This window comes from Pseudophryne corroboree, chromosome 2 (genome assembly GCF_028390025.1).
Source record: "Pseudophryne corroboree isolate aPseCor3 chromosome 2, aPseCor3.hap2, whole genome shotgun sequence".
Lineage (NCBI taxonomy): Eukaryota > Metazoa > Chordata > Amphibia > Anura > Myobatrachidae > Pseudophryne > Pseudophryne corroboree.
In genome coordinates this window covers 464,120,095-464,147,478 of record NC_086445.1, presented here as the reverse complement: position 1 = coordinate 464,147,478, position 27,384 = coordinate 464,120,095, and the positions used below count along the sequence as shown (strand labels likewise).

At 47.1% G+C, this 27,384-nt stretch overlaps 2 protein-coding genes across 5 annotated transcripts in view; one reads left to right on the top strand and one right to left on the bottom strand.

Moving 5' to 3' along the window:
• PSPH (phosphoserine phosphatase) overlaps positions 1–1,154 on the bottom strand; it is a 33,253-nt gene extending 32,099 nt beyond the window's left edge. For both annotated transcript variants that reach the window (XM_063953780.1, XM_063953782.1), the window contains exon 1: positions 926–1,154. The gene's annotated coding sequence lies outside the window, so the exon portion shown is untranslated. The remainder of the gene's footprint in view (positions 1–925) is intronic.
• On the top strand, positions 1,095–26,246 carry LOC135028523 (THAP domain-containing protein 2-like). Of its 3 annotated transcripts, XR_010224810.1 has the most exons (5): positions 1,095–1,360; positions 10,714–10,909; positions 17,363–17,447; positions 17,525–17,684; positions 25,756–25,844. XR_010224810.1 is itself a non-coding variant. In XM_063953784.1 (4 exons), the coding sequence occupies exons 1-4, from the start codon at positions 1,257–1,259 to the stop codon at positions 25,863–25,865; spliced, it is 495 nt and encodes a 164-aa protein (XP_063809854.1). In that variant the 5' UTR covers positions 1,095–1,256; the 3' UTR covers positions 25,866–25,955. The 3 variants fall into 3 exon arrangements, 2 of the variants coding, with proteins under 2 accessions (XP_063809854.1, XP_063809853.1); XM_063953784.1 differs by lacking the exon at positions 17,525–17,684 and having other exon boundaries at positions 25,756–25,955; XM_063953783.1 differs by lacking the exons at positions 17,363–17,447; positions 17,525–17,684 and having other exon boundaries at positions 1,165–1,360; positions 25,756–26,246.
• The last annotated feature ends 1,138 nt before the right edge of the window (positions 26,247–27,384 follow it).

The following is a 27,384-nucleotide window of genomic DNA, read 5'->3' as shown; positions in this document are numbered from 1 at the left end:
ATCACCAAAGTGAACTAGATTTCCCATCCCAGCCGGTTGTGTCTATGTTGCCTTCGTGCAAAGGACCTGGACGTGACAAAACGAGTGGGCAGGAGACAACTTCCGCCCTTACAGCTCCTAAATGTTTCCTTCGTTCTCCGTTCGTTTAGGGTATTTTTTTTTCTATGCAGCATTGGACCCCTTGCGGGCTCGCTTCGCATCACTAAACTGAGGTCTGGAGGAGGGGCATAGAGGGAGGAGCCAGTGCACACCAGATAGTACCTAATCTTTCTTTTAGAGTGCCCAGTCTCCTGCGGAGCCCGTCTATTCCCCATGGTCCTTACGGAGTTCCCAGCATCCACTAGGACGTCAGAGAAAGGTACATTATCTTTATCTGCTCATAAGCATAGACTGTAAGCTTGTGATCAGGGCCCTCTTACCTGTCTGTATGTTAGTACTCAATCTTGTTTTATAAAGTCTTTGGCTCCAAATTGTAATGCACAATGGGCTACTGTACGTTGGAGCTAAACAAGCAAATGTTAGTAATTTTACTGCAAAAAGAAAGAAAGAATTCGGGCTAGAAAGACTTGCCTGACAAGTTCCCAGATTCCATACAATGACTGTGCTAAATCACTTGTAAAGTTACATGAACTACCATTGGAAGGAAAGTGTCACCATCATTACTATCAGGCATCAGCGCTACAGCTAGATGGTCTGACAGATGATGACTGCACGACTTGTGATTGCATCAGCCCCTGTGCCTTAGCGCTGCACACACAAGATGCATCTATCTTGCTGTGTGCAGAGGAGCCACAGTAATAATATTCTAGCAGCTGTAACCCTGATGTATACCTCCTGGTCACCCGTTGCCCAGAATCGTTATGGCCGTTAATTGCAATGAGTGAAGAAGAGAAGAGCGATGATCTGCTTGCAATGAATGACTTACAGTGTCAGCCGGCTTCTGCTGCTCCTGCAGTGTGCGCGTCTCAGTACAATGTGCACAGACCTTTGACTCTCTAGCGATTAGTGAATCCCACTAATCTGCTGCTTCAGCTCCGTATCATGGGTCACCATTAGGCTGCTGATCTAGCTGTAATTCGGGGTGGATGTGAACATTACAGTTCCGTTCTCCTGAGCATCAAATTACCCTGGTCTACCTTAAAATGAGTGACGTCAGTAGGCCGTGGGAATGAACCACGATCACGTGACGTTGAAGCCGGCGGCGGCCATGTTGGAAACGGACCTGGACGGAATCTGCTGGAACGAAATATCAGTAAATGTTGCCCTGTAGCGAGCTATGTGACATTACAATGCCCACAACGTGCGCAGCCTTTGGGTGCACCAACAACTCTAAAAGGGACAACTGGGTTACTTTTCATAGGTATGTGACACAAGAACTGACAAAAGATGACCACATATTCAATAAAACATGCACGAAAAGCCCATTATATAGTTTATACAGCTCATGAATATGGATAATATTATCTTGTTATTAAATAATAATTTCAGTAAAACAAAAATTGGCAATAAAATAAGATCAAGACTATCCCTCTTTTGGTGATCTGGGTATTGCAACATCTCAAGGTCATAATGACAGCTGCAGACTTTATTTGTATTCCTTGTGTAAGAGTTTATTAGGGTCTACTGAGAGATATAAATGTACACCTAATTAAGAGATCATAATAAGCTGCATGTCATTTCTAGAGTCACTGTTGCTTGGCAGGTGCTTTCTTTGTGTTGGTCAGGCAGACTTCTTTGCACTTTAGCATTGACCACTAAATCTCTATGCCATTGAAGAGATGGCTCCTGGATCTGAATGCAGTCTGGTGCTTGAGGCAATATGCAATGTTCAAGCCAAAGGTAGTTATTGGAGAACTTCCCAAACTACTGTAAACCACAGATGACAGGCTTTGGTGTTCAAATCTGTTGTCATCTATATTATTTGGGCAAGCTAGAACGTCCGGATGAGAATTTTAACAACTTCTTTGTGCAGGGCTCAGTCATTTGGAATGATTTGAGGTCTGCTAAAATAATCTGCTATACTGTTGTCTTTGTGTATCCCATTTTCTTCTGCTTTCATTTCCACAGTGTTTGCTTTTAGTTGTTTTTTCCTCTGTAGCCACACAAGCAGATTCAGCTGAAGGTTCCTCATGTGCAACCTTGTCCGTGTGAGTCACAGAGCATTCTAGCCTTTTCTTTGGAGCAACCATGCAAAACTGCTAGCAACTCTGTAAAAATCCTTACGGATGTAGACAGGTTGAATTGAAGACAAGTGTCCTTTATCTTTATGGAAATAAGAGTCTTCCTTCTTCAGAGTGGAAAATAAACTTCACAAATTCCACTTGATCTTGAATGATAAGTGTCCACTTTACTGAGCCAGTAAAGCAGTAGCAATAGGGCTTTGGCCTAGCCCTCCATTCATTAAAGTGTCTAGAAATACAGGCATCAGACTGCTTTCCTGGCATATAGCTCTTGTGCTTCCTTAAAGTGCTGTTGGGAGGAAGAAAAAGGGAAACCTCTTCTACTCTGGTCATAATTTAAAGTGATTATTTGATGGTGGGCACACTGCCAATGAAGGCTGTTTTAGCAACCACAGCCTAAGTCACGCACCCGAGCAGCAAGCCCCGAAGTAAGACCCAGCACATGTAAAACTATTGTATCAAATACTGTAGTAAGAAGTCACCACAATATCTACTAGAGATTGTTTACCTCAATTTTGTCAAAATTCATAAAGAAGATCCTTAAGAGTTCTAGACTATGATCTATGGGGAGATGAGTCAACCTGGACCCAGTTATGCGTCTATAGAAAATCTAACACTGTTAGTACCTCAAGCATGGCTGTCATAGTGCGATGGTTTGTATATGATTAGATCGGCCTAAACTTTGCCAGTTTGTCATTAAAGGAGGAACCATAATTCCTTTGTCATAACATAGGATTCTACAGAAGAATGTCAGGCCTCCCTTTCATTGTTAGAAGTGTATTGGAGTCATGCATCAAGAAATCAAAGAACGATTTAAATTACTTGGGATAAGGTTTCACTTATGCCAGCCTTAGTATATCAAGCACTGTAATGCTGCTGGGATTTTTAAGCAAAACAGTGTCACAAATGTATCAAGAATGGGCTGCCACGCAAAGAACATCCAGCCACAGTTCTGTGGTTAGGAGGAGACACATGATAAAAGGACCTACATACACTGACACTGATACCCCTTTTCCACTAGCTCAAAAAACACGGGTAAATGCACGGGGGCGCGCATTTACCCGTGTTTTTTGCAAGTGGAAAAGGGTCAACCCGGATCAAGTGACCCGTGAATCCTACCCGGCTATCTACCTGGGTAGGACACGGGAATGATCCGGGTAGGGTTGTAGTGTAAACGGGAGCCGTGTCGATGCGACACGGCTCCCGTTTACACTGTATGGAAGGGCGGCGCTGGGAGATCGTGTGATCTCCCTGCGCCGCCCCTGCCGCGTCACTAGAAGCGTCACCAACCCGGCATATGCCGGGTTGTGACTGCTGATGGGAAAGGGACCGAGCACGGGTCGCAGCAGGGGGCAGCTCCCGTGTCAGGCACCCGGCTGCGACCCGTGCTCGTAGGTGGAAAAGGGGTATGATTGACTATGTAGTAGTTACTGTGCACAATCAGCTAACATAGGGCCTAATTCAGACCTGATCGTAGCAGCAAATTTGTTAGCAAATGGGCAAAACCATGTGCACTGTAGGGGGGGGGGGTTGGGGGGGTGCAGATATAACATGTGCAGAGAGAGTTAGATTTGGGTGGGGTGTGTTCAAACTGAATTCTAAATTGCAGTATAAAAATAAAGCAATCAGTATTTACCCTGCACAGAAACAATATAACCCACCCAAATCTAACTCTCTCTGCACATGACAGAAGTGTAGGACCAGCAGCAAACGGTTGCAAGATGACAACAAGTAGCATTGAGACTCATGTTTTAAATTATTGTTCCTAGATTTTTATTTTTTATTTATTTATTTTATATATTTATTTATTTATTTATTTTTCGGGGGGGGGGGGGGTGTCCTTTTGTTTCTCTAACGTCCTAGTGGATGCTGGGGACTCCGTAAGGACCATGGGGATAGACGGGCTCCGCAGGAGACATGGGCACTTTAAGAAAGAATTTAGGTTCTGGTGTGCACTGGCTCCTCCCTCTATGCCCCTCCTCCAGACCTCAGTTTGATACTGGGTGCTTTTCAGTGAGCTCTCCTGAGAGAAAGTATTTTGTTAGGTTTTTTATTTTCAGGGAGCTCTGCTGGCAACAGACTCCCTGCATCGTGGGACTGAGGGGAGAGAAGCAGCCCTACTCTCTGAAGCTAGGTCCTGCTTCTTAGGCTACTGGACACCATTAGCTCCAGAGGGATCGTACGCAGGATCTCACCCTCGCCGTCCGATCCCAGAGCCGCGCCGCCGTCCCCCTCGCAGAGCCGGAAGACAGAAGCCGGGTGAGTATGAGAAGCAAAGAAGACTTCACAGGTGGCAGAAGACTCCGTTCTTCACTGAGGTAACGCACAGCACTGCAGCTGTGCGCCATTGCTCCCACACACCTCACATACTCCAGTCACTGTAAGGGTGCAGGGCGCAGGGGGGGCGCCCTGGGCAGCATTTGGGACCTCTTTTGGCAAAAGTTTAACATATATACAGCTGGGCACTGTATATATGTATGAGCCCCCGCCAAAAATTGCATATTTAAGCGGGACAGAAGCCCGCCGCCGAGGGGGCGGAGCTTCTTCCTCAGCACTCACCAGCGCCATTTTTTCTCCACAGCTCCGCTGAGAGGAAGCTCCCCAAGCTCTCCCCTGCAGATACACGGTAGAAGAGGGTAAAAAGAGAGGGGGGCACATAATTAGGTGCAAAAATCAATATAAAACAGCAGCTACTTGGTTAACATTAAGTTACTGTGTTATTCCTGGGTTGATAGCGCTGGGGTGTGTGCTGGCATACTCTCTCTCTCTGTCTCTCCTAAGGGCCTTGTGGGGGAACTGTCTTCAAAAAGGGCATTCCCTGTGTGTGTGGTGTGTCGGTACGCTTGTGTCGACATGTCTGATGAGGAAGGCTATGTGGAAGCAGAGCGGGAGCAAGTGAATGTGGTGTCTCCGCCGATGGCGCCGACACCTGATTGGATGGATATGTGGAAGGTTTTAAATGATAATGTTAATTCCTTGCATAAAAGGTTAGAAAAAGCTGAAGCCTCAGGACAGTCAGGGTCCCAACCCGTGCCTGGTCCTATGTCGCAGAGGCCGTCAGGGTCTCAGAAGCACCCAATATCCCAAATTGTTGACACAGATACCGACGTGGATTCTGACTCCAGTGTCGATTACAATGATGCAAAGTTACAGCCAAAATTGGCTAAATCCATCTGTTATATGATTATAGCAATTAAGGATGTGTTGCACATCACAGAGGAAACCCCAGTCCCTGACAAGAGGGTGCATATGTATGGGGAAAAGAAACCGGATGTAACCTTTCCCCCCTCACACAAGCTAAATGAGTTATGTGAAAAGGCTTGGGAATCTCCAGATAAAAAACTGCAGATTTCCAAAAGGATTCTTATGGCGTATCCTTTCCTGCCAACGGACAGGTTACGCTGAGAATCCTCCCCTAAGGTGGACAAAGCTTTAACACGCTTATCCAAGAAGGTAGCCCTGCCGTCACAGGATACGGCTACCCTCAAAGATGCTGCGGATCGCAAACAGGAGGTTACCCTGAAGTCCATTTATACACATTCAGGTACCTTACTGAGGCCGGCGATCGCGTCGGCCTGGGTGTGTAGTGCTGTAGCAGCATGGACGGATACCGTGTCTGAGGAAATTGATACCTTAGACAAGGATACTATATTGTTGACCTTGGGGCATATTAAAGACGCTGTCCTATATATGAGAGATGCTCAAAGAGACCTTAGTCTACTGGGTTCTAGAATAAATGCTATGTCAATTTCTGCCAGAAGGGTCCTGTGGACTCGGCAATGGACAGGTGATGCCGACTCAAAAAGGCATATGGAGGTTTTACCTTACAAGGGTGAGGAATTGTTTGGGGAGGGTCTCTCGGACCTGGTCTCCACAGCTACTGCTGGAAAGTAAAATTTTTTGCCATATGTTTCCTCACAGCCTAAGAGAGCATCGTATTATCAAATGCAGTCCTTTCGATCACAGAAAAACAAGAAAGTCCGAGGTGCGTCCTTTCTTGCCAGAGGCAGGGGCAGAGGAAAGAAGCTGCACAACACAGCTAGTTCCCAGGAACAGAAGTCCTCCCCGTCCTCTACAAAATCCACCGCATGACGCTGGGGCTCCGCAAGCGGAGCTAGGCCCGGTGGGGGCACGTCTTCGAAATTTCAGCCACAAGTGGGTTCACTCCCAGTTGGATCCCTGGGCAATAGAGATTGTGTCTCAGGGATACAAGCTGGAATTCGAGGAGATGCCCCCTCACCGATACCTCAAATCGGCCCTGCCAGCTTCCCCCCACGAGAGGGAAATAGTATTAAATGCAATTCACAAATTGTATCTTCCACAGGTGGTCAAGGTTCCCCTCCTTCAACAAGGAAGGGGTTATTATTCGACCATGTTTGTAGTCCCGAAACCGGACGGTTCAGTCAGACCCATATTGAATTTAAAATCCCTGAACATATACCTGAAAAGGTTCAAGTTCAAGATGGAATCGCTGAGAGCGGTCATCGCAAGCCTGGAAGGGGGGGATTTTATGGTATCTCTGGACATAAAGGATGCATACCTTCATGTCCCCATTTATCCACCTCATCAGGCGTACCTCAGATTTGTGGTACAGGATGGTCATTACCAATTTCAGACGTTGCCGTTTGGTCTCTCCACGGCACCGAGAATATTTACCAAGGTAATGGCGGAAATGATGGTGCTCCTGCGGAAGCAAGGAGTCACAATTATCCCATACTTGGACGATCTCCTCATAAAAGCGAGATCAAGAGAGCAGTTGCTGATCAGCGTAGCACTTTCTCTGGAAGTGTTTCGGCAACACGGCTGGATTCTAAATATTCCAAAGTCGCAGTTGGTTCCTACGACTCGTCTGCCTTTCCTGGGCATGATTCTGGACATAGACCAGAAAAGGGTTAATCTCCCGATGGAGAAAGCTCAGGAACTCATGACACTGGTCAGGAACCTATTAAAACCAAAACAGGTGTCAGTGCATCACTGCACTCATGTCCTGGGAAAGATGGTGGCATCATACGAGGCCATTCCCTTCGGCAGGTTCCATGCGAGGACTTTTCAATGGGACTTACTGGACAAGTGGTCCGGATCACATCTTCAGATGCATCGGTTAATCACCCTATCCCCCAGGGCCTGGGTGTCACTCCTGTGGTGGCTACAGAGCGCTCACCTTCTCGAGGGCCGCAGATTTGGCATTCAGGACTGGGTCCTGGTGACCACGGACGCAAGCCTCCGAGGTTGGGGTGCAGTCACACAGGGAAGAAATTTCCAAGGTCTGTGGTCAAATCAAGAGACTTGCCTTCACATCAACATCCTGGAATTAAGGGCCATATACAACGCCCTACGTCAAGCGGAGACCCTGTTTCATGACCAACCGGTTCTGATTCAGTCAGACAACATCACCGCAGTGGCTCATGTAAACCGCCAAAGCGGCACAAGGAGCAGAGTGGCGATGGCGGAAGCCACCAGAATTCTTCGCTGGGCGGAGAATCACGTAAGCGCACTGTCAACAGTGTTCATCCCGGGAGTGGACAACTGGGAAGCAGACTTCCTCAGCAGACACGACCTCCCCTTGGGAGAGTGGGGACTTCATCAGGAAGTCTTCGCACAGATTACAAGTCGGTGGGAACTGCCACAGGTGGACATGATGGCATCCCGCCTCAACAAAAAACTACAGAGGTATTGCGCCAGGTCAAGAGACCCTCAGGCGATCGCTGTAGACGCCCTGGTGACACCGTGGGTGTTCCAGTCGGTTTATGTGTTTCCTCCTCTTCCTCTCATACCCAAGGTGCTGAGGATAATAAGAAAAAGAGGAGTGAGAACAATACTCATTATTCCAGATTGGCCACGAAGGACTTGGTATCCAGATCTGCAAGAAATGCTCACAGAGGACCAGTGGCCTCTTCCTCTAAGACAGGACTTGTTGCAACAGGGGCCCTGTCTGTTCCAAGACTTACCGCGGCTGCGTTTGACGGCATGGCGGTTGAACGCCGGATCTTAGCAGAGAAAGGCATTCCGGATGAGGTCATTCCTACGCTGATAAAGGCTAGGAAGGACGTGACAGCTCAACATTATCACCGTATATGGCGAAAATATGTTGCTTGGTGTGAGGCCAGGAATGCTCCTACGGAGGAATTCCAGCTGGGCCGTTTCCTTCACTTCCTACAGTCCGGAGTGAATTTGGGCCTAAAATTGGGTTCCATTAAGGTCCAGATTTCGGCCCTATCCATTTTCTTTCAAAAAGAGTTGGCTTCTCTACCTGAAGTTCAGACGTTTGTAAAGGGAGTGCTGCATATTGAGCCCCCTTTTGTGCCTCCAGTGGCACCTTGGGATCTTAACGTGGTGTTGAGTTTCCTGAAATCCCACTGGTTTGAACCACTCAAAACGGTGGAGTTGAAATATCTCACGTGGAAGGTGGTCATGCTATTAGCCTTGGCTTCGGCTAGGCGTGTGTCAGAGTTGGCGGCTTTGTCACATAAAAGCCCCTATCTGGTTTTCCATGCGGATAGAGCAGAATTGCGGACCCGTCCACAATTTCTGCCAAAAGTGGTTTCATCCTTTCATATAAACCAACCTATTGTGGTGCCTGTGGCTACTACTGACTTGGAGGATTCCGAGTTACTTGATGTGATCAGGGCTTTGAAGGTTTATGTAGCCAGAACGGCTAGGGTCAGGAAAACAGAGTCTTTGTTTATCCTGTATGCTTCCAACAAGCTTGGTGCTCCTGCTTCAAAGCAAACTATTGCTCGCTGGATCTGTAACACGATTCAGCAGGCTCATTCTGCGGCTGGATTGCCGCTGCCAAGATCAGTTAAGGCCCATTCCACTAGGAAGGTGGGCTCTTCTTGGGCGGCTGCCTGAGGGGTCTCGGCATTACAGCTTTGCCGAGCGGCTACTTGGTCAGGTTCAAACACTTTTGCAAAGTTCTTTAAGTTTGATACCCTGGCTGAGGAGGACCTTGTGTTTGCTCAATCGGTGCTGCAGAGTCATCCGCACTCTCCCGCCCGTTTGGGAGCTTTGGTATAATCCCCATGGTCCTTACGAAGTCCCCAGCATCCACTAGGACGTTAGAGAAAATAAGATTTTACTTACTGGTAAATCTATTTCTCGTAGTCCGTAGTGGATGCTGGGCGCCCGTCCCAAGTGCGGACTTCTTCTGCAATACTTGTATATAGTTATTGCTTCAATAAGGGTTAAGTTATGGTTGCATCAGGAATGGACCTGATGCTCTGTTATTTGTCATACTGTTAACTGGTTGTTATCACATGTTATACGGTGTGATTGGTGTGGCTGGTATGAATCTTGCCCTGGATTACCAAAATCCTTTCCTTGTACTGACAGCTCTTCTGGACACAGTTTCTCTAACTGAGGTCTGGAGGAGGGGCATAGAGGGAGGAGCCAGTGCACACCAGAACCTAAATTCTTTCTTAAAGTGCCCATGTCTCCTGCGGAGCCCGTCTATCTCCATGGTCCTTACGGAGTCCCCAGCATCCACTACGGACTACGAGAAATAGATTTACCGGTAAGTAAAATCTTATTTTTTCCACTTTGGGAAGAAACAACTTCTGTGGTTAGCCCTGGTTTATGCTATAACCATGGTTTTCTAACCACAATTACAGTTCTGCTTTTTTCTGCATTTCCTGCACAATCAAACGTGTCTGAACTAAAGTTCATTGATCCCTACTGTAAAGAGATGCTCTGTGAACACTAATATTGTGACTGATTATTGACACAATACATTAGGAAATATTTTCAGTAGGTTCAGTGATCCCCATTTCAAGGTATATTTTATATAACAGACTCCCTGTAAAGGAAATGCACCTAAACTTAAAGCTAGTGACACCAAACACAGAGCATTTTGGCGGGCATTCCGAGTTGATCGCTCGCTAGCAACTTTTTGCAGTGCTGCGATCAGGTTAAATCTCGGCAAAACTGAGCATGCGTATGCACCGCAAAGCGCAGGCGCGTGGTACGGATACAAAGAGGATCGGTGCTGGGTGATGGATTTAACGAAGAATCCATTCGCACAGCCGATTGCAAGGTAATTGACAGAAAGAGGGCATTTGTGGGTGTCAACTGACCGTTTTCTGGGAGTGTTTGGAAAAACGCAGGCGTGTCCAAGCGTTTGCAGGGCAGTTGTCTGACGTCAATTCCGGGACCAAAAAGACTGAAGTGATCGCAGCGGCTGAGTAGGTCCAGAGCTACTCAGAAACTGCAAAAAACTTTCTAGTGCCTTAGGCTGCAAAAGCGTTTGTACACTTGCAAAGCGAAAATACACTCCCCCATAGGCGGTGACTATCTGATCGCAGCGCTGCAAAAAGTTACTAGTGAACGATCAACTCGGAATGACCCCCTTTGTTAGGTGCTTTCATTTACCACATTTTAAATATTGGGCAGGATGAAAGCGTCTAAACTTACATTCTCAGATATGATTTCTATTGCTATAAATACACAAGATATCCTAAAATGAAAGCAGTTATAGATTCTTAGGTCCATGAGACTATGCTGACAAATTATGTTTCGTACTTGTTTTCCACAATAGATTTCCATCAAATCCAGAAAGGAGAAAACAATGGCTTAATCTCATGAACAGAGAAAATTTCTGCCCAGGATTGCATACGTTTTTATGCTCCAGACATTTTGAGGAATCATGCTTTGACAGAACGGGACAAACTGTGCGTTTAAGAGTAAATGCAGTGCCCACAATATTTATCTATCCTGAACATATGATTGAAAAGGTAAGTGTCATTGCAGAGAAAACTAAGGCTTGTTTCAACGTTCTCTATGGGTTCGGTTTGTGTGACCGGCGGACAGGATGCCGGTGGTCACAATACTGACACCGACATTCCAATCCTTAAAATCCTGACGGGGCGAGGTAAGTATGTTTTCCCCTTACCCCTGCCCCCTAACCCTCCCTTCCAGCAGCCTAACCCTAACCTTTCCCCTTAGTGCCTAAATCTAACCCCCCTCCTCCCCTCAGCCTGACCCTAACCCCTTACCCCCCCCCACCCCCACAGCCTAACTCTAACCCACCCTGGTGGCGCCTAAACCTAAATTTACAATAGTGGCCCTAGTTGGATATAGTAAAAAGAGGTGCTCAGTCTTTCAGAGGATGGTAACGGAAGAGTCAAAGACTTTAATATTTAGTGACTATACAATCATAAGTGTGAGGATTCTTGCACTGAAGATGTCGACCCAACAATAGATTTAATATGTAAAAATCTTTTAAACATCTCTATAAAATCAATTTCAAAACATTATCATCACCAATGTTACATACACTATTAACTTGAGATCTGTTTCCACTGGGACTGTTGAGGGAAGTGCCACTCTTTGCACTGCCCTAGAGGGGGCGTGAGCTCATAGCAAATGTGGATTTAGTTATGTGGACACAGATTCCTTTCCTCCATTGCGTTTCATCATTGTCGACTTCATCAGGGGTAATGCTTAATCAAAGAAAAAATGGGTACATCTTAAAGAGTGGTAACTTGCATTTTATATTACAGGGGAATAAGTTCATACTAGGAGCGCCCCCGATGCCCCCCTTCCCAATCTCCTCGCATTCAGTACCAACACTCTGTCCCAGCAGTACCCATACTCACACACTCTCCAGGGGCGCCGAGATGGGGCGGTGTACTAATTACCAGGGCTTGTTAGAGGGGCCTGGTCCGGGACATTGGCTAAAGAGTACATGGCCCCCTGTGCAGATGCCTGTGCTCCCTGTTCAGCTGTGAGGAGGAGCGGATGTTATGGTAGGGGGAGTGTGCACTCAAGAGGAAGTCTCTCCCTATAGGTGCCTCCTGCAGATCACATTCACTTCCACCACCCAGACAGGGAGAGGGAGGACTGCAGCACATGCTCACTGGTCTCTCTGCTTATTCCTGCTCTGGGGCATATAAAGCAGAACATGGAGCAATGGAGTTGGTCAGTCTGCCCCCTTCAGGGCTGGCGCCCGGAGACTAGTGCCTTCACACATACTTGATCCACTGCAGCCTGGCTTTCATAGTCTCTACTCTACAGAAACTGCCCTCTCTAAAGTCTGTAATCATCATCTTGCTGCCAAATACAAGGGCAGTTGCTGTTTGCTCATTCACCTTGACCTCGATGCCTCTTTTGAAACTAAACTACCCTCTTCTCCTGCAGATGCTCTCTCCTGGCTGTCGTCCTTCCACTCTGACGGCTTCTTCTATCTCTTCTCATTACTCCACTTCTCCAACTCTTCCACTGCCAGGTGGCTTTCCCCAAGATTATGTTCTCGGTGCTCTTCTCTTTTCCCTTTATACCTCCTAACTAGGTGAGCCCTTTTGGCGTCCAATATAATCTCTATGCTGTTGATACCTCTCCATCTCTGACTTCTCCCCACTTACCTCTCCCACTGTCTATTTCATCATGGATGCCCTAGCGTTTACAAATTGTAAAGTTCGATTTTCTTAAACTTAACATGTCTAAGACTGAGCTGATCGTTTCTCCACCATCTTCTCATTTACCTCAATTTACCTATCCATTGACAACCTCACCATATCTTCTATGCCACAAGTGCACTGTCTTAGTGTTGTCTTGATTCCACCCTCTACGGTGTGATAAATTGGCGCTGAGCATACTTATATGATACTGGTGTTGCATTTTTTTTTTCCATTTCCTAAGCCGCATATTACTTATGTGACATCAGTTGAAAAATATTATAGTATTCAAATACGTTAATATGCTGGTTTTATTTTTATTTTCCAAATTAAACCCCAAAAAGTTGCCAATTTAATGTAGTATGCACTTTATGTATAAGTAACTTAAGTCAAACCTAGAATTCTTTGAGATTACTTTTTGTTACAAAGTATAAGCACACTTGGCTGCTAGGTAGACTTCTTATACGATTGAGTTAAAAAACGGTACAGAGGGGGGCATGGCTTGGCTGGCAAAGAGGACAGCTGCGTGTGTTCTGTGCTCCTGCACCCTGGACGTTTTAAGGGCGCCTATAACGGGGTCCCCCACCTCCAAACACCTTGTTGTGACTCCCGGTGTCCTGCCTGCACACTTGGACCGCACCGGCTAACCTTTGGACGGTCTGACGGTGTTCCCTCTGGCTGGGGCCTGTATCCAGAGTGAAGCCGCGGCCTTGCGTACCGGCCCTCCCCGGACGTCCCCGACTCCTGCACCTACGCCGGACCTCTCCTCACTCCTGATCCGGCGCCGCATACGTGTCCTCCCGTCTGACTCACCTGACCGCCTGGTGGCGCTGTAGCCCCGTAGCGCGGCTTGGATCCCGGCGAACCCGCCCGCCATCTTGGACACAGCGAGCGCTGCCTTCTCCCCGGCACCCACCTGTGGGATCTGCTCTCGCCTCTCCTACACCTCCGAAGGGACAACTCTGCTGTGGTCCCGACCCGTGGCCGGGAGTGTTGCTGACATCCTGCTTCAGGACGGAGAACTGCAGTTTGGTGCCGGCCCTGAATGCGGACATTTGGCTGTGGATCGCGGTGAGTCACCTACAGCCCACTAATAATCTGGCCTTGCTCCCACTGCTGTTCCTGGTGCGGAGGGTCCGCTGGCGGCTGCATCCGGCGCCCAGCTCTCCTTCGCGCCGTGACCACCTTCCCTGCTGACGCTGGTCCCCCTATGCATCTGTTTGGCTCCTTTCGTGAAGGAGCATTGTTGGCTGATTTGAGCTGGACCTACTCCGACAGGGTCTGAAAGGTCGACAATAGAAGCGGATATACAGGTGCTCCCCACTCATGTTTCCTGCTGTCTACCACCCGTCCCGCTGTATGTGTGGTGGGCTGATTTAGTGTGCTCCCGTCTCTCAAGATCCCCGCTCACTCAGTGTCAATCTCTCTTGGATGCTCCTTGTCTGCACTGCTGGAGCCATCCTACCCATTGCTGGTCCCATTTGTAAAGTTCGATTTACTTACAAAGAAAAAGCAATACCTAATCACACTGTGGTTCGGGCCACTGCGGCCGCTAAACGTAAACAATAACCGCTAAGATGTGTATGCACGTTGCGTATACACGCCGACACGCTGTGCGCACAATGCAGTGACACGTGTAGCTGAATACACCTTATTCCCCAAACAATAATGGAATGCGACACCAGTAGTTAAATGTTATGTTGTGGTCCAACGTATCAACAACATTTACTCAAAAGATACAACATTACAGAGAAGAGCTACAACCAATAGTACATACGTTTGTTCGCCAGCGCTCCCGGATCCAGGCCTCAGTCAGTCTTAGCAAGATGACCTTCAGAGAATAGACTGGTGCCTGGTCAGGGAGCCTTTCTTTTATACAATGGGTCCAAATACAATACAATAGGAAATGTAAGCTCTTCTTCCATAGGTCAAGGGGCAGGTCATTTACAGTACATGAGGGGTCATAGGTTGGTTTGAATGAGTGGGCGATGCTTGGTCGAGGTGTGCTTGCAGGTCTCCACCACCGGGTTCCCGCCGAATATCAAGAGTACAGTATTTACAGTATTTGTGAATATTACAATTCTGGGCATATCTATGCGCAGAAACATGCGATTAACTGCACATAACAACCGGAACATAGATCTCAAAATACTGCACATCTGGATACCAAACACTATATCCTAACCTTGCTCTGTCCCCTCACATCCTGTAAAGCTGGATAACTCTATTGTTTTACCCTTTGAGTAAATGTAACTTGCTGGAAATGTGTGTGGAGAATGTGTAAATTGAGCACTATATGAATTGAATATTGAATATGTCTTTGTAGCTTTTCTGTGCGAATGCGTATGCTACCGTATATACTCATACCACGCGCCAATACGCAAGGCTCATGACCCAGTGTTTGTAGCGTGCGTGTATGCGTATGCACCGCGATTACGCACAAGCACAGAGGCCACTCTGTGTTGTGTTTGCACGTGGTGTGTGTAATATTTTCGACTTCAACACATTGCTCTGTACAGACTGTCACTATACTGCAGTGTGGTGGTCCAGATATAGGGGTGCAATTCCTCTTACTATCTGCCTCTTACCTATGGACGCTGTATACCATGATACCCGTTCCTCTACCGTCATATGGATTTACAATATACTACTCTGCTGTCTAGCACTCTGGATGCCTGATTATGCCTACAACTCTGCTTAGTACGCACCTGTACCTCTGCATATCCCAGCGCTGACTTTTATACTTACCTTGTTCCTGTGCTAATTTGAGGATATAACAGTTCTCATATTTGTGCATCTGCTGTTGTCTCTCTGCCTTCGATGGATGTGGAGCTCCCTCTTCTGGTAACCTGGTAGATCAACAACCTCTCCTCACGCTAGTGTTTATCCACCCCAATTCCCCCCTATATCTTCAACTTCTCCTCTGAGAACTTTGTTATATTCTGTGATATTTTGAAGATTTCACAGGCCCGGGACCCTAGCTTTCTCCTCCAACATTAATCTGTAACTCATTCTCGGCTTTCCTGCTACTGTATTTTTCCTACATACATCCCACTAGGAAGGCATATATTCTCACTATGCCCAAGGGTCAACGCAAGCAAAGAAGTTCGGACCGTTCCCAGAGCCTGAAAAAATTTGCGTTCTCTACTGACAAGACCCAGAGAGGCGCAAAAGCCTTGCAGCAAGAGAACTTCGACTCCGACGACTCTGATCACTCCCCACTCACCAGAAAAGATATCCGTTCTCAGTTTCGTGAGGTCCAGGAGACTCGGCGCTCTGTTCAAGCTGTACAGGCTGAAGTATGTGAGGCAATCATTTCTCTCAAGACCGAGCTTAATGATTTAGGTGATAGGACTGATCATCTGGAGTCCAAGATGGATGATGTTGTATCGTCTCAACACGACTTTAGCAAGGCTTGAAACAAGATGTCTACCTCTTGCTCGAACATCAGGAGGACCAGGACAATCGGGCAAGACATAATAACCTTTGCATTCGTGGCATCCCTAAGGAATTCGACTTAACCACCTTGGGCGATTATCTCAAGAAGCTTTTTTTCGCAGCTCTCTCCCTCCACTCCAGAGGATCATCTACTCCTGGACAGGGCCCACAGAGCTCTCCGTCCTCGAACTCGGGATCCTTCTCAACCCAGGGATGTCATCTTGCGTTGTCACTACTTTACGGCTAAGGAAGACATACTCCGTGAGGCTCGTAAACTTACGTTAGTGTCTTTTCAAGACCATTTCCTTCAAATTTACCAAGATATAGCCCCTGCCACACTGCTCAAGCGGAAAGACCTTAAACCTGTCACTACACTCCTGAGAGATAATAATGTACGCTACAGATGGGGCTTCCCGTTCCGCATTCTGATCTGGCACCAAAACTGATTCCAAGCAGCTAAATCCCTGGACGAAGTTCAACGCCTTCTGGCCTCCATGGGGTTATCTATGCCTTCCTCAACCACTGACACAACACCTGGAAAACAAAATGCCCAACCCTCTACTCCGGATTCTGCTCCTCCCCGATCTCTAAATCGTGAATGGTCGAAGGTGCCTTCTGTGAGGAAGTCTGCGTCTTCTGGCCCTCCAACCTGAACTTTTCCGCAGGGTCTGTTTAGTTGCTCTTAAACCTTGCAAGCTGTTTGACTTAACACCATGATGCTATCCTGGTTTGCTATCTTTACTGTTTGCTTATTACTTTTTTGCATCATTCATGTGCCATTTTGACTTGTTATACTGTAGTTCTGTTAAGTTCTTGTCGACTTGACGCTCGTAGCTCTTTCAGGTTGTTTTACCCCTGTTCTGTATCGGGATATCTTACCCTCTGTTATGCTACATACCCCTCAACTGCTCTTATATACTAGATGATTATAACTCCCTTTCTATAACCAACCTTGTAGGTGGTTGCCATGAGCAGTAGTAGGAATAGAGAATTTTTTGACTGCCAATTCATTTTGGTTTTAAACTTTATTATCTGTTGTTCGGGTCGGGAATGGTTTTCCTGACCTTGTTGTTCACTATGCCTACGGGCCGCCCTGCCCATGCCCCCCCTAATGTGCTTTCCGCCCATGTCCAGTCTTTGTCACTCGGTGACTCTTCCTTAATTTTCCCTAACCGGCACCTCAGACCAGAAGTAACTCTTCCTGGTCTTCCACTTCCCCGTACTCCCTTATTTGCCAATTTTTTGCTTGCTTCCCTTTTTTGTTTTTTCCCTTCCCCAGGGTTGTCAATATTATACTGTAATGTATTGGCTGTTTATTTTTCTTGTCCTACTCATATTGTTTTTTTTTTGTAGTGGCTCGACTCTCCGTGGGAGGTCCCGAGGCGAATCTTTCTGTTACATGTTATGGCTCTTAGAGTATATTCGCAGAACGTCAAAGGTTTGAATATCCCCTCGAAGCGTACTAAGCGTTTTCTGTCCCTTAAACGCTCTAGAAGTGACCTTGTTTTTCTGCAGGAAACACACTTTAAGAAATCCCTCCACCCAGAGTTAAAATCAAAGTCTTTCCCCCTGACCTTCCATGCCTGTGATTCCAACCAGAAAAAAAGAGGGGTGTCCATCCTCTTTGCTTCCCATCTCCTGTTTGATCAAGAGAATGTTTATGCTGACAAGGAGGGTAGGTGGTTTATATTGGTGGGGAAACTCAACAATACCCTGTGTGCCTTGGTTAACATATATACGCAAACCAAAAACAAGCCCACTTCTTTAAGAAAATTGATGCCTTGCTATCGAAGTATGCTAAAGGTGTACTGATTCTGGCTGGTGACTTTAATTAAGTCCTAGATAATGCCATAGATCGCTCCTCCTCTCGCACCTCCTCAGCTTTGGGCTCCCTATCTCCGTCGTCGAGAGCCTTACTATCTCTCCTTAAACATCATATACTCTTTGATTCTTTTAGACTTATTGACCCCACGGCTAAGGATTATATGTTCTACTCCTCAGTCTATAAAACGTATTCTAGGATTGACATGATCCTTCTAAGTAGGGATCTTTCACTTAAGCTTGCCTCAGCTGCCATTCATCCTACGGTTTGGTCGGATCACTGCTCCCATAACGGCTGACCTTGTATCCATTGTTTCTCAATAGCCCCCTGCCTCTTGGAGACTTAACGATTCCCTCCTGTATAACTCTGAATATATTGATCAGATTAAAAATCACTTATTGGAATATTTCCAATTTAATGACTCTCCCTATATTTCTCCATTGACCCTCTGGGAAGCTCATAAGGCTGTCTTACGAGGCCACCTTATTAGTATGGCTTCTCGTCATAGGAAACTGACTGATTCTCAAGCTGACCTCTCTTTATTCCTGTCAGATCGTACTGCCAAATCCCTGCAGAAATTGAACCACATTTCTTATGAAAAGGGAGATAAAGCTGACAAGATCCTGGCGTCTAGACTTAGAGCTCGGAACTCACGCAATAACATTTTGACTATTAAAACTAGCATGCGTGGCCTCTCTCATTCCCCTCAAATTATTAACCGTGAATTTCAGGCTTTTTATTCTAACCTTTAGAATTTGAATAGGGACGTGACGGAACCCAGGCCTTCTGATGATATGATTAACAAATTCCTTCAGCGTGCCCACCTCCCCTGTTTATCTGAGCAAGCGTCTCCGCAGTTGAACTGTGATATCACTGACTAAGAGATTTCTAATGTTCTAGAAGACTCAGAAGCCATCGAAGGCCCCAGGACCTGATGGCTTCTCAGCTTCCTACTACAAAAAGTTTGCCCATATTTTGATACCCTACCTTAAACCCCTATTTAATGCAGTGTTGCATGGGTCCCAATTTTCTCAAACCATGCTTGAATCCAAAATAATTGTTATTCATAAAGAAGGTAAAAATCCCCATGACTGTGCAAGCTATAGGCCAATCTCGTTATTGAATGTCGATGTTAAGCTGCATGCCAATATTTTAGCCACACGCTTAAACAGTGTTCTCCCTGGCCTGATCCATTATGACCAAATGGGTTTCATCCCGGGTCGTCAGGCCAGGGACAACACTAGGCGAACAATAGATCTCATTCAAATTCTTAATCACAGACAAACCCCTTCCTTTATCCTATCATTGGACGCTGAAAAGGCGTTTGATCGCATTTCGTGGCCTTTCTTATTTCAAACTTTGCAAAAGTTTGGTATCAGTGCTGAATTTTTAACCGCTGTCTCGGCCCTGTATTCGTCCCCCATTGCGAGAGTTTTGACCAATGGTATTCTCTCTGATCCCTTCCCGCTTACTAATGGCACTAGACAAGGCTGCCCACTCTCACCCCTCGTATTTGCTATGGTCATTGAACCACTTGCCGCTGTGATAAGACTATCTGACAAGGTGCGAGGAGTGAAAGCGGGTCCCCAGGATTTAAAAATTTTGCTGTTTGCGGATGATGTCTTGTTGATGCTTACGCATCCTCAATCTTCCCTCCCTGCCCTTTATGATATTATCACCTTTGACGTTTTGCTCTCGGGCCCTCCCCACGGCTCCCCACCTTGTTTTCCATATAAGCTACTACTAATGGTTCTGCCATTTGTGATTGTATTTTCTATTGTCTTGCTTTTTCTTTTCGTCCTACCTGACCTGACCCCCTCCCTTTCTTTTGAATTGTTCTCTTTCACTTTATTTTGTTTTATGTTTTTGTTTTGTTTTGTGTTTTATTTTGTTATATATATATATATATATATGTAAAATTAAGAGCTATCTGTTTACTGGCATTTGCATACATTTTCCTGTATATCCATTTGGCTCTTGCTAAATAAATAAAAAATTTAAAAAAAAAAACCGGTACAGAAACCTCATAAGGCACACTTGTGCACAGCGGTCTATGTGAATAACAATTTCAAGTCATGACTGCGTCTAATTTTGTTAAATTTCTCTGACGTCCTAGTGGATGCTGGGACTCCGTAAGGACCATGGGAAATAGCGGCTCCGCAGGAGACAGGGCACAAGAATAAAAGCTTTAGGATCAGGTGGTGTGCACTGGCTCCTCCCCCTATGACCCTCCTCCAAGCCTCAGTTAGATTTTTGTGCCCGAACGAGAAGGGTGCAGGCTAGGTGGCTCTCCTGAGCTGCTTAGAATAAAAGTATATTTTAGGTTTTTTATTTTCAGTGAGTCCTGCTGGCAACAGGCTCACTGCATCGTGGGACTAAGGGGAGAAGAAACGGACTCACCTGCGTGCAGAGTGGATCGGGTTTCTTAGGCTACTGGACATTAGCTCCAGAGGGACGATCACAGGTTCAGCCTGGATGGGTCCCGGAGCCGCGCCGCCGGCCCCCTTACAGAGCCAGAAGAGCGAAGAGGTCCGGTGAAATCGGCGGCAGAAGACGATCCTGTCTTCAGACTAAGGTAGCGCACAGCACCGCAGCTGTGCGCCATTGCTCTCAGCACACTTCACACTCCGGTCACTGAGGGTGCAGGGCGCTGGGGGGGAGCGCCCTGAGACGCAATATAACATGATATACCTTAGATTGGCTAAAGAATACATCACATATAGCTCTGGGGCTATATGGATGTATTTTAACCCCTGCCATTTTTTACAGAAAAAGCGGGAGATAAGGACGTCGTGAAGGGGCGGAGCCTATCTCCTCAGCACACAAGCGCCATTTTCCCTCACAGCTCCGCTGGAAGGACGGCTCCCTGACTCTCCCCTGCAGACTTGCTACTGAATCAGGGTAAAAAAGAGAAGGGGGGGCACTATTGGCAGCTAAAAACTATATAAACAGCAGCTATAAGGGAATAACACTTATATAAGGTTATCCCTGTATATATATATAGCGCTTGGTGTGTGCTGGCAGACTCTCCCTCTGTCTCTCCAAAGGGCTTGTGGGGTCCTGTCCTCTATCAGAGCATTCCCGGTGTGTGTACTGTGTGTCGGTACGTGTGTGTCGACATGTATGAGGAGGAAAATGATGTGGAGGCGGAGCAATTGCCTGGGTTAGTGATGTCACCCCCTAGGGAGTCGACACCTGACTGGATGATCGTATTTAAAGAATTAAGTGATAATGTCAGCACTTTGCAAAGAACGGTTGATGACATGAGACAGCCGGCAAATCAATTAGTGCCTGTCCAGGCGTCTCAGACACCGTCAGGGGCCCTAAAACGCCCGTTACCTCAGTGGGTCGACACAGACCCAGACACAGATACTGAGTCTAGTGTCGACGGTGAGGAGACAAATGTAATGTCCAGTAGGGCCACACGTTACATGATCACGGCAATGAAGGAAGCATTGAACATTTCTGACACTACAAGTACCACAAAGAAGGGTATTATGTGGGGTGTGAAAAAACTACCAATAGTTTTCCCTGAGTCAGATGAGTTAAATGAGGTGTGTGATAAAGCGTGGGTTTCCCCCGACAAAAAACTGCTAATTTCTAAAAAATTATTGGCGCTATATCCTTTCCCGTTAGAGGTTAGGACACGTTGGGAAACACCCCCTAGGGTAGATAAGGCGCTCACACGTTTATCTAAACAAGTAGCGTTACCGTCTCCTGATACGGCCACCCTCAAAGAACCAGCAGATAGAAGGCTGGAAAATATTCTTAAAAGTATATACACACATACTGGTGTTCTACTGCGACCAGCAATCGCTTCAGCCTGGATGTGCAGTGCTGGCGTCGCGTGGTCGGATTCCCTGACTGAAAATATTGATACCCTGGATAGGGACAATATACTGTTAACTATAGAGCATTTGAAGGATGCATTACTATATATGCGTGATGCACAGAGGGATATTTGCACCCTGGCATCAAGAGTAAGTGCTATGTCCATTTCTGCCAGAAGAGCGTTATGGACGCGACAGTGGTCAGGCGATGCGGATTCCAAACGACATATGGAAGTATTGCCGTATAAAGGGGAGGAGTTATTTGGGGCTGGTCTTTCGGACCTGGTGGCCACGGCAACGGCTGGAAAATCCACCTTTTTACCCCAGGTCACTTCACATCAGCAGAAAAAGACACCGTCTTTTCAAACTCAGTCCTTTCGTTCCCATAAGTACAAGCGAGCTAAAGGCCATTCCTTCCTGCCCCGGGGCAGAGGAAGGGGAAAAAGACTGCACCATGCAGCCGCTTCCCAGGAGCAGAAGCCCTCCCCTGCTTCTGCCAAGTCTTCAGCATGACGCTGGGGCTTTACAAGCAGACTCAGACATGGTGGGGGCCCGTCTCAAGAATTTCAACGCGCAGTGGGCTCACTCGCAAGTGGATCCCTGGATTCTACAGGTGGTATCGCAGGGGTACAAACTGGAATTCGAGGCGTTTCCCCCTCGCCGGTTCCTGAAGTCTGCTCTACCAAAGTCTCCCTCCGACAGGGAGGCAGTTTTGGAAGCCATTCACAAGCTGTATTCCCAGCAGGTGATAATCAAGGTACCCCTCCTACAACAGGGAAAGGGGTATTATTCCACGCTGTTTGTGGTACCGAAGCCGGACGGCTCGGTGAGACCAATTTTAAATCTAAAATCCCTGAACACTTACATAAAGAGGTTCAAATTCAAGATGGAATCACTCAGAGCGGTGATAGCAAACCTGGAAGAAGGGGACTATATGGTGTCTCTGGACATCAAGGATGCTTATCTCCACGTCCCAATCTACCCGTCTCACCAAGGGTACCTCAGGTTTGTAGTACAAAACTGTCATTATCAGTTTTAGACGCTGCCGTTTGGGTTGTCCACGGCACCTCGGGTCTTTACCAAGGTAATGGCCGAAATGATGATTCTTCTTCGAAGAAAAGGCATCTTAATTATCCCTTACTTGGACGATCTCCTGATAAGGGCAAGGTCCAGGGAACAGTTAGAAGTCGGAGTAGCACTATCTCAGGTAGTGTTACGTCAGCACGGGTGGATCCTAAATATTCCAAAATCGCAGCTGATTCCAACGACACGTCTACTGTTCCTAGGAATGATTCTGGACACAGTCCAGAAAAAGGTGTTTCTCCCGGAGGAGAAGGCCAGGGAGTTATCCGAGCTAGTCAGGAACCTCCTAAAACCAGGCCAGGTGTCAGTGCATCAGTGCACGAGGGTCCTGGGAAAAATGGTGGCTTCTTACGAAGCGATTCCATTCGGAAGATTCCATGCAAGAACGTTTCAGTGGGATCTACTGGACAAATGGTCCGGATCGCATCTTCAGATGCATCAGCGGATAACCCTGTCGACAAGGACAAGGGTGTCTCTTCTGTGGTGGCTGCAGAGTGCTCATCTACTAGAGGGCCGCAGATTTGGCATTCAGGATTGGGTCCTGGTGACCACGGACGCCAGCCTGAGAGGCTGGGGGGCAGTCACACAGGGAATAAATTTCCAGGGCTTGTGGTCAAGCATGGAAACATCTCTTCATATAAACATTCTGGAACTAAGGGCCATTTACAATGCCCTAAGTCAAGCGAAACCCCTGCTTCAGGGTCAGGCGGTATTGATACAATCGGACAACATCACGTCAGTCGCCCACGTAAACAGACAGGGCGGCACGAGAAGCAGGAGGGCAATGGCAGAAGCTGCAAGGATTCTTCGCTGGGCGGAAAATCATGTGATAGCTCTGTCAGCAGTGTTCATTCCGGGAGTGGACAACTGGGAAGCAGACTTCCTCAGCAGACACGACCTTCACCCGGGAGAGTGGGGACTTCACCCAGAAGTCTTCCACCTGATTGTAAACCGTTGGGAAAAACCAAAGGTGGACATGATAGCGTCACGTCTAAACAAAAAACTAGACAGATATTGCGCCAGGTCAAGGGACCCTCAGGCAATAGCGGTGGACGCTCTGGTGACACCGTGGGTGTACCAGTCAGTGTATGTGTTCCCTCCTCTGCCTCTCATACCAAAAGTACTGAGAATCATAAGAAGGAGAGGAGTAAGAACGATACTCGTGGTTCCGGATTGGCCAAGAAGGACTTGGTACCCAGAACTTCAAGAGATGCTCACGGAAGACCCGTGGCCTCTACCTCTAAGAAAGGACCTGCTCCAACAGGGGCCTTGTCTGTTCCAAGACTTACCGCGGCTGCGTTTGACGGCATGGCGGTTGAACGCCGGATCCTGAAGGAAAAAGGCATTCCAGATGAAGTCATCCCTACCCTGGTCAAAGCCAGGAAGGATGTAACCGCAAAACATTATCACCGCATTTGGCGAAAATATGTTGCGTGGTGTGAGGCCAAGAAGGCCCCTACAGAGGAATTTCAACTGGGTCGTTTCCTCCATTTCCTGCAAACAGGACTGTCTATGGGCCTAAAATTAGGGTCCATTAAGGTTCAAATTTCGGCCCTGTCGATTTTCTTCCAGAAAGAACTGGCTTCAGTACCTGAAGTTCAGACATTTGTAAAAGGGGTACTGCATATACAACCTCCTTTTGTGCCTCCAGTGGCACCTTGGGATCTCAATGTTGTTTTGAGGTTCCTTAAGTCACATTGGTTTGAACCACTCACCACTGTGGACTTAAAATATCTCACATGGAAGGTGACGATGCTGTTAGCCCTGGCTTCAGCCAGGCGTGTGTCAGAATTGGCGGCTTTATCATATAAAAGCCCTTACTTAATTTTTCATTCTGACAGGGCAGAATTGAGGACTCGTCCTCAATTGCTCCCTAAGGTGGTTTCTGCCTTTCACATGAACCAACCTATTGTGGTGCCTGCGGCTACTAGGGACTTGGAGGACTCCAAGTTACTGGACGTTGTCAGGGCCCTGAAAATATATGTTTCCAGGACGGCGGGAGTCAGAAAGTCTGACTCGCTGTTTATCTTGTATGCACCCAACAAGCTGGGTGCTCCTGCTTCTAAGCAGACTATTGCTCGTTGGATTTGTAGTACAATTCAGCTTGCACATTCTGTGGCAGGCCTGCCACAGCCAAAATCTGTGAAAGCCCATTCCACAAGGAAAGTGGGCTCATCTTGGGCGGCTGCCCGAGGGGTCTCGGCTTTACAACTTTGCCGAGCAGCTACTTGGTCAGGGGCAAACACGTTTGCTAAATTCTACAAATTTGATACCCTGGCTGAGGAGGACCTGGAGTTCTCTCATTCGGTGCTGCAGAGTCATCCGCACTCTCCCGCCCGTTTGGGAGCTTTGGTATAATCCCCATGGTCCTTACGGAGTCCCAGCATCCACTAGGACGTCAGAGAAAATAAGATTTTACTTACCGATAAATCTATTTCTCGTAGTCCGTAGTGGATGCTGGGCGCCCATCCCAAGTGCGGATTGTCTGCAATACTTGTACATAGTTATTGTTAACTAAATCGGGTTATTGTTGTTGTGAGTCATCTTTTCAGAGGCTCCTTCGTTGTTATCATACTGTTAACTGGGTTCAGATCACAAGTTGTACGGTGTGATTGGTGTGGCTGGTATGAGTCTTACCCGGGATTCAATATCCTTCCTTATTATGTACGCTCGTCCGGGCACAGTATCCTAACTGAGGCTTGGAGGAGGGTCATAGGGGGAGGAGCCAGTGCACACCACCTGATCCTAAAGCTTTTATTCTTGTGCCCTGTCTCCTGCGGAGCCGCTATTCCCCATGGTCCTTACGGAGTCCCAGCATCCACTACGGACTACGAGAAATAGATTTATCGGTAAGTAAAATCTTATTTTTGTTCCTTTCATTTTTAAATTAGATTCTTACGTTTGAGGTTTAATTTGTCATTTACAACATTTTTAAATATGTAAAGGAAGATTCAGTCTATTTATGCACAATCATGACTGGATCATCGCTTCTTTTTATATTTACCCTGCAGATTGCTTTTCTGAAAACAACCATTATAAAGCCAGAAGAGGACACGTCACCTCCATGCACCACAGGCACACAGACGGACACTCTTTGCGATCACAGCTATTGCCTTCGTAGCCCTGCTGAAATCAAAAGAAAAATCTGGGAGCTTGAAAGGAAACTGGAAATTGCTCACAAGAAAATAAAAATATATCAGCAGAAAGAGAGGAGAGTGAATAGGAAATGCTTGCCACAAAATGGGATTAACCCAGTTTTACATGAGAGACCAGAAGACATGGATTCCAATGAAATATTAGATCACCACAGTGACAATAAAAAGATAGACCCAGAGAAGCACAACACAGCAGCGTGGGAAACGTGAGTGCTGGTGTTCCGTGGTTACTAGCTCAGTGTTGTGACACAAACGCCACAATCACAAAATCAGGACTAAAAGGCAGACAGGATTGGACAATAAAAATGGTTGGCATGAGGTGGCGTGCCATTAGTGCAACATTAAAATTGGTTTTGTTTTCATTTACCTGCACATAACCTCTATGAAGGCTTACATGGAAATGTTAAAAGCATATGGACTTAAAAAATAATTCAAAGCTGACATCAAGAATTAATGTAAATTTCTCTGACGTCCTAGTGGATGCTGGGAACTCCGTAAGGACCATGGGGAATAGCGGCTCCGCAGGAGACTGGGCACAAAAGTAAAGCTTTAGGACTACCTGGTGTGCACTGGCTCCTCCCCCTATGACCCTCCTCCAAGCCCCAGTTAGATTTTTGTGCCCGAACGAGAAGGGTGCACACTAGGGGCTCTCCTGAGCTGCTTAGTGAAAAGTTTAGTTTTAGGTTTTTTATTTTCAGTGAGACCTGCTGGCAACAGGCTCACTGCATCGAGGGACTAAGGGGAGAAGAAGCGAACTCACCTGCGTGCAGAGTGGATTGGGCTTCTTAGGCTACTGGACACCATTAGCTCCAGAGGGATCGAACACAGGCCCAGCCATGGAGTCCGGTCCCAGAGCCGCGCCGCCGGCCCCCTTACAGAGCCAGAAGCAAGAAGAGGTCCGGAAAATCGGCGGCAGAAGACATCCTGTCTTCACCAAGGTAGCGCACAGCACTGCAGCTGTGCGCCATTGCTCCTCAGCACACTTCACACTTCGGTCACTGAGGGTGCAGGGCGCTAGGGGGGTGCGCCCTGAGCAGCAATAAAAACACCTTGGCTGGCGAAAATACATCACATATAGCCCCCAGGGCTATATGGATGAATTTTAACCCCTGCCAGATTACACTGAAAAACGGGAGAAAAGGCCGCCGAGAAGGGGGCGGAGCCTATCTCCTCAGCACACTGGCGCCATTTTCCCTCACAGCTCCGTTGGAGGGAAGCTCCCTGGCTCTCCCCTGCAGTCACTACACTACAGAAAGGGTTAAAAAAGAGAGGGGGGCACTAATTAGGCGCAGTATAAACAATACAGCAGCTATAAGGGGAAAAACACTTATATAAGGTTATCCCTGTATATATATAGCGCTCTGGTGTGTGCTGGCAAACTCTCCCTCTGTCTCCCCAAAGGGCTAGTGGGGTCCTGTCCTCTATCAGAGCATTCCCTGTGTGTGTGCTGTGTGTCGGTACGTTGGTGTCGACATGTATGAGGAG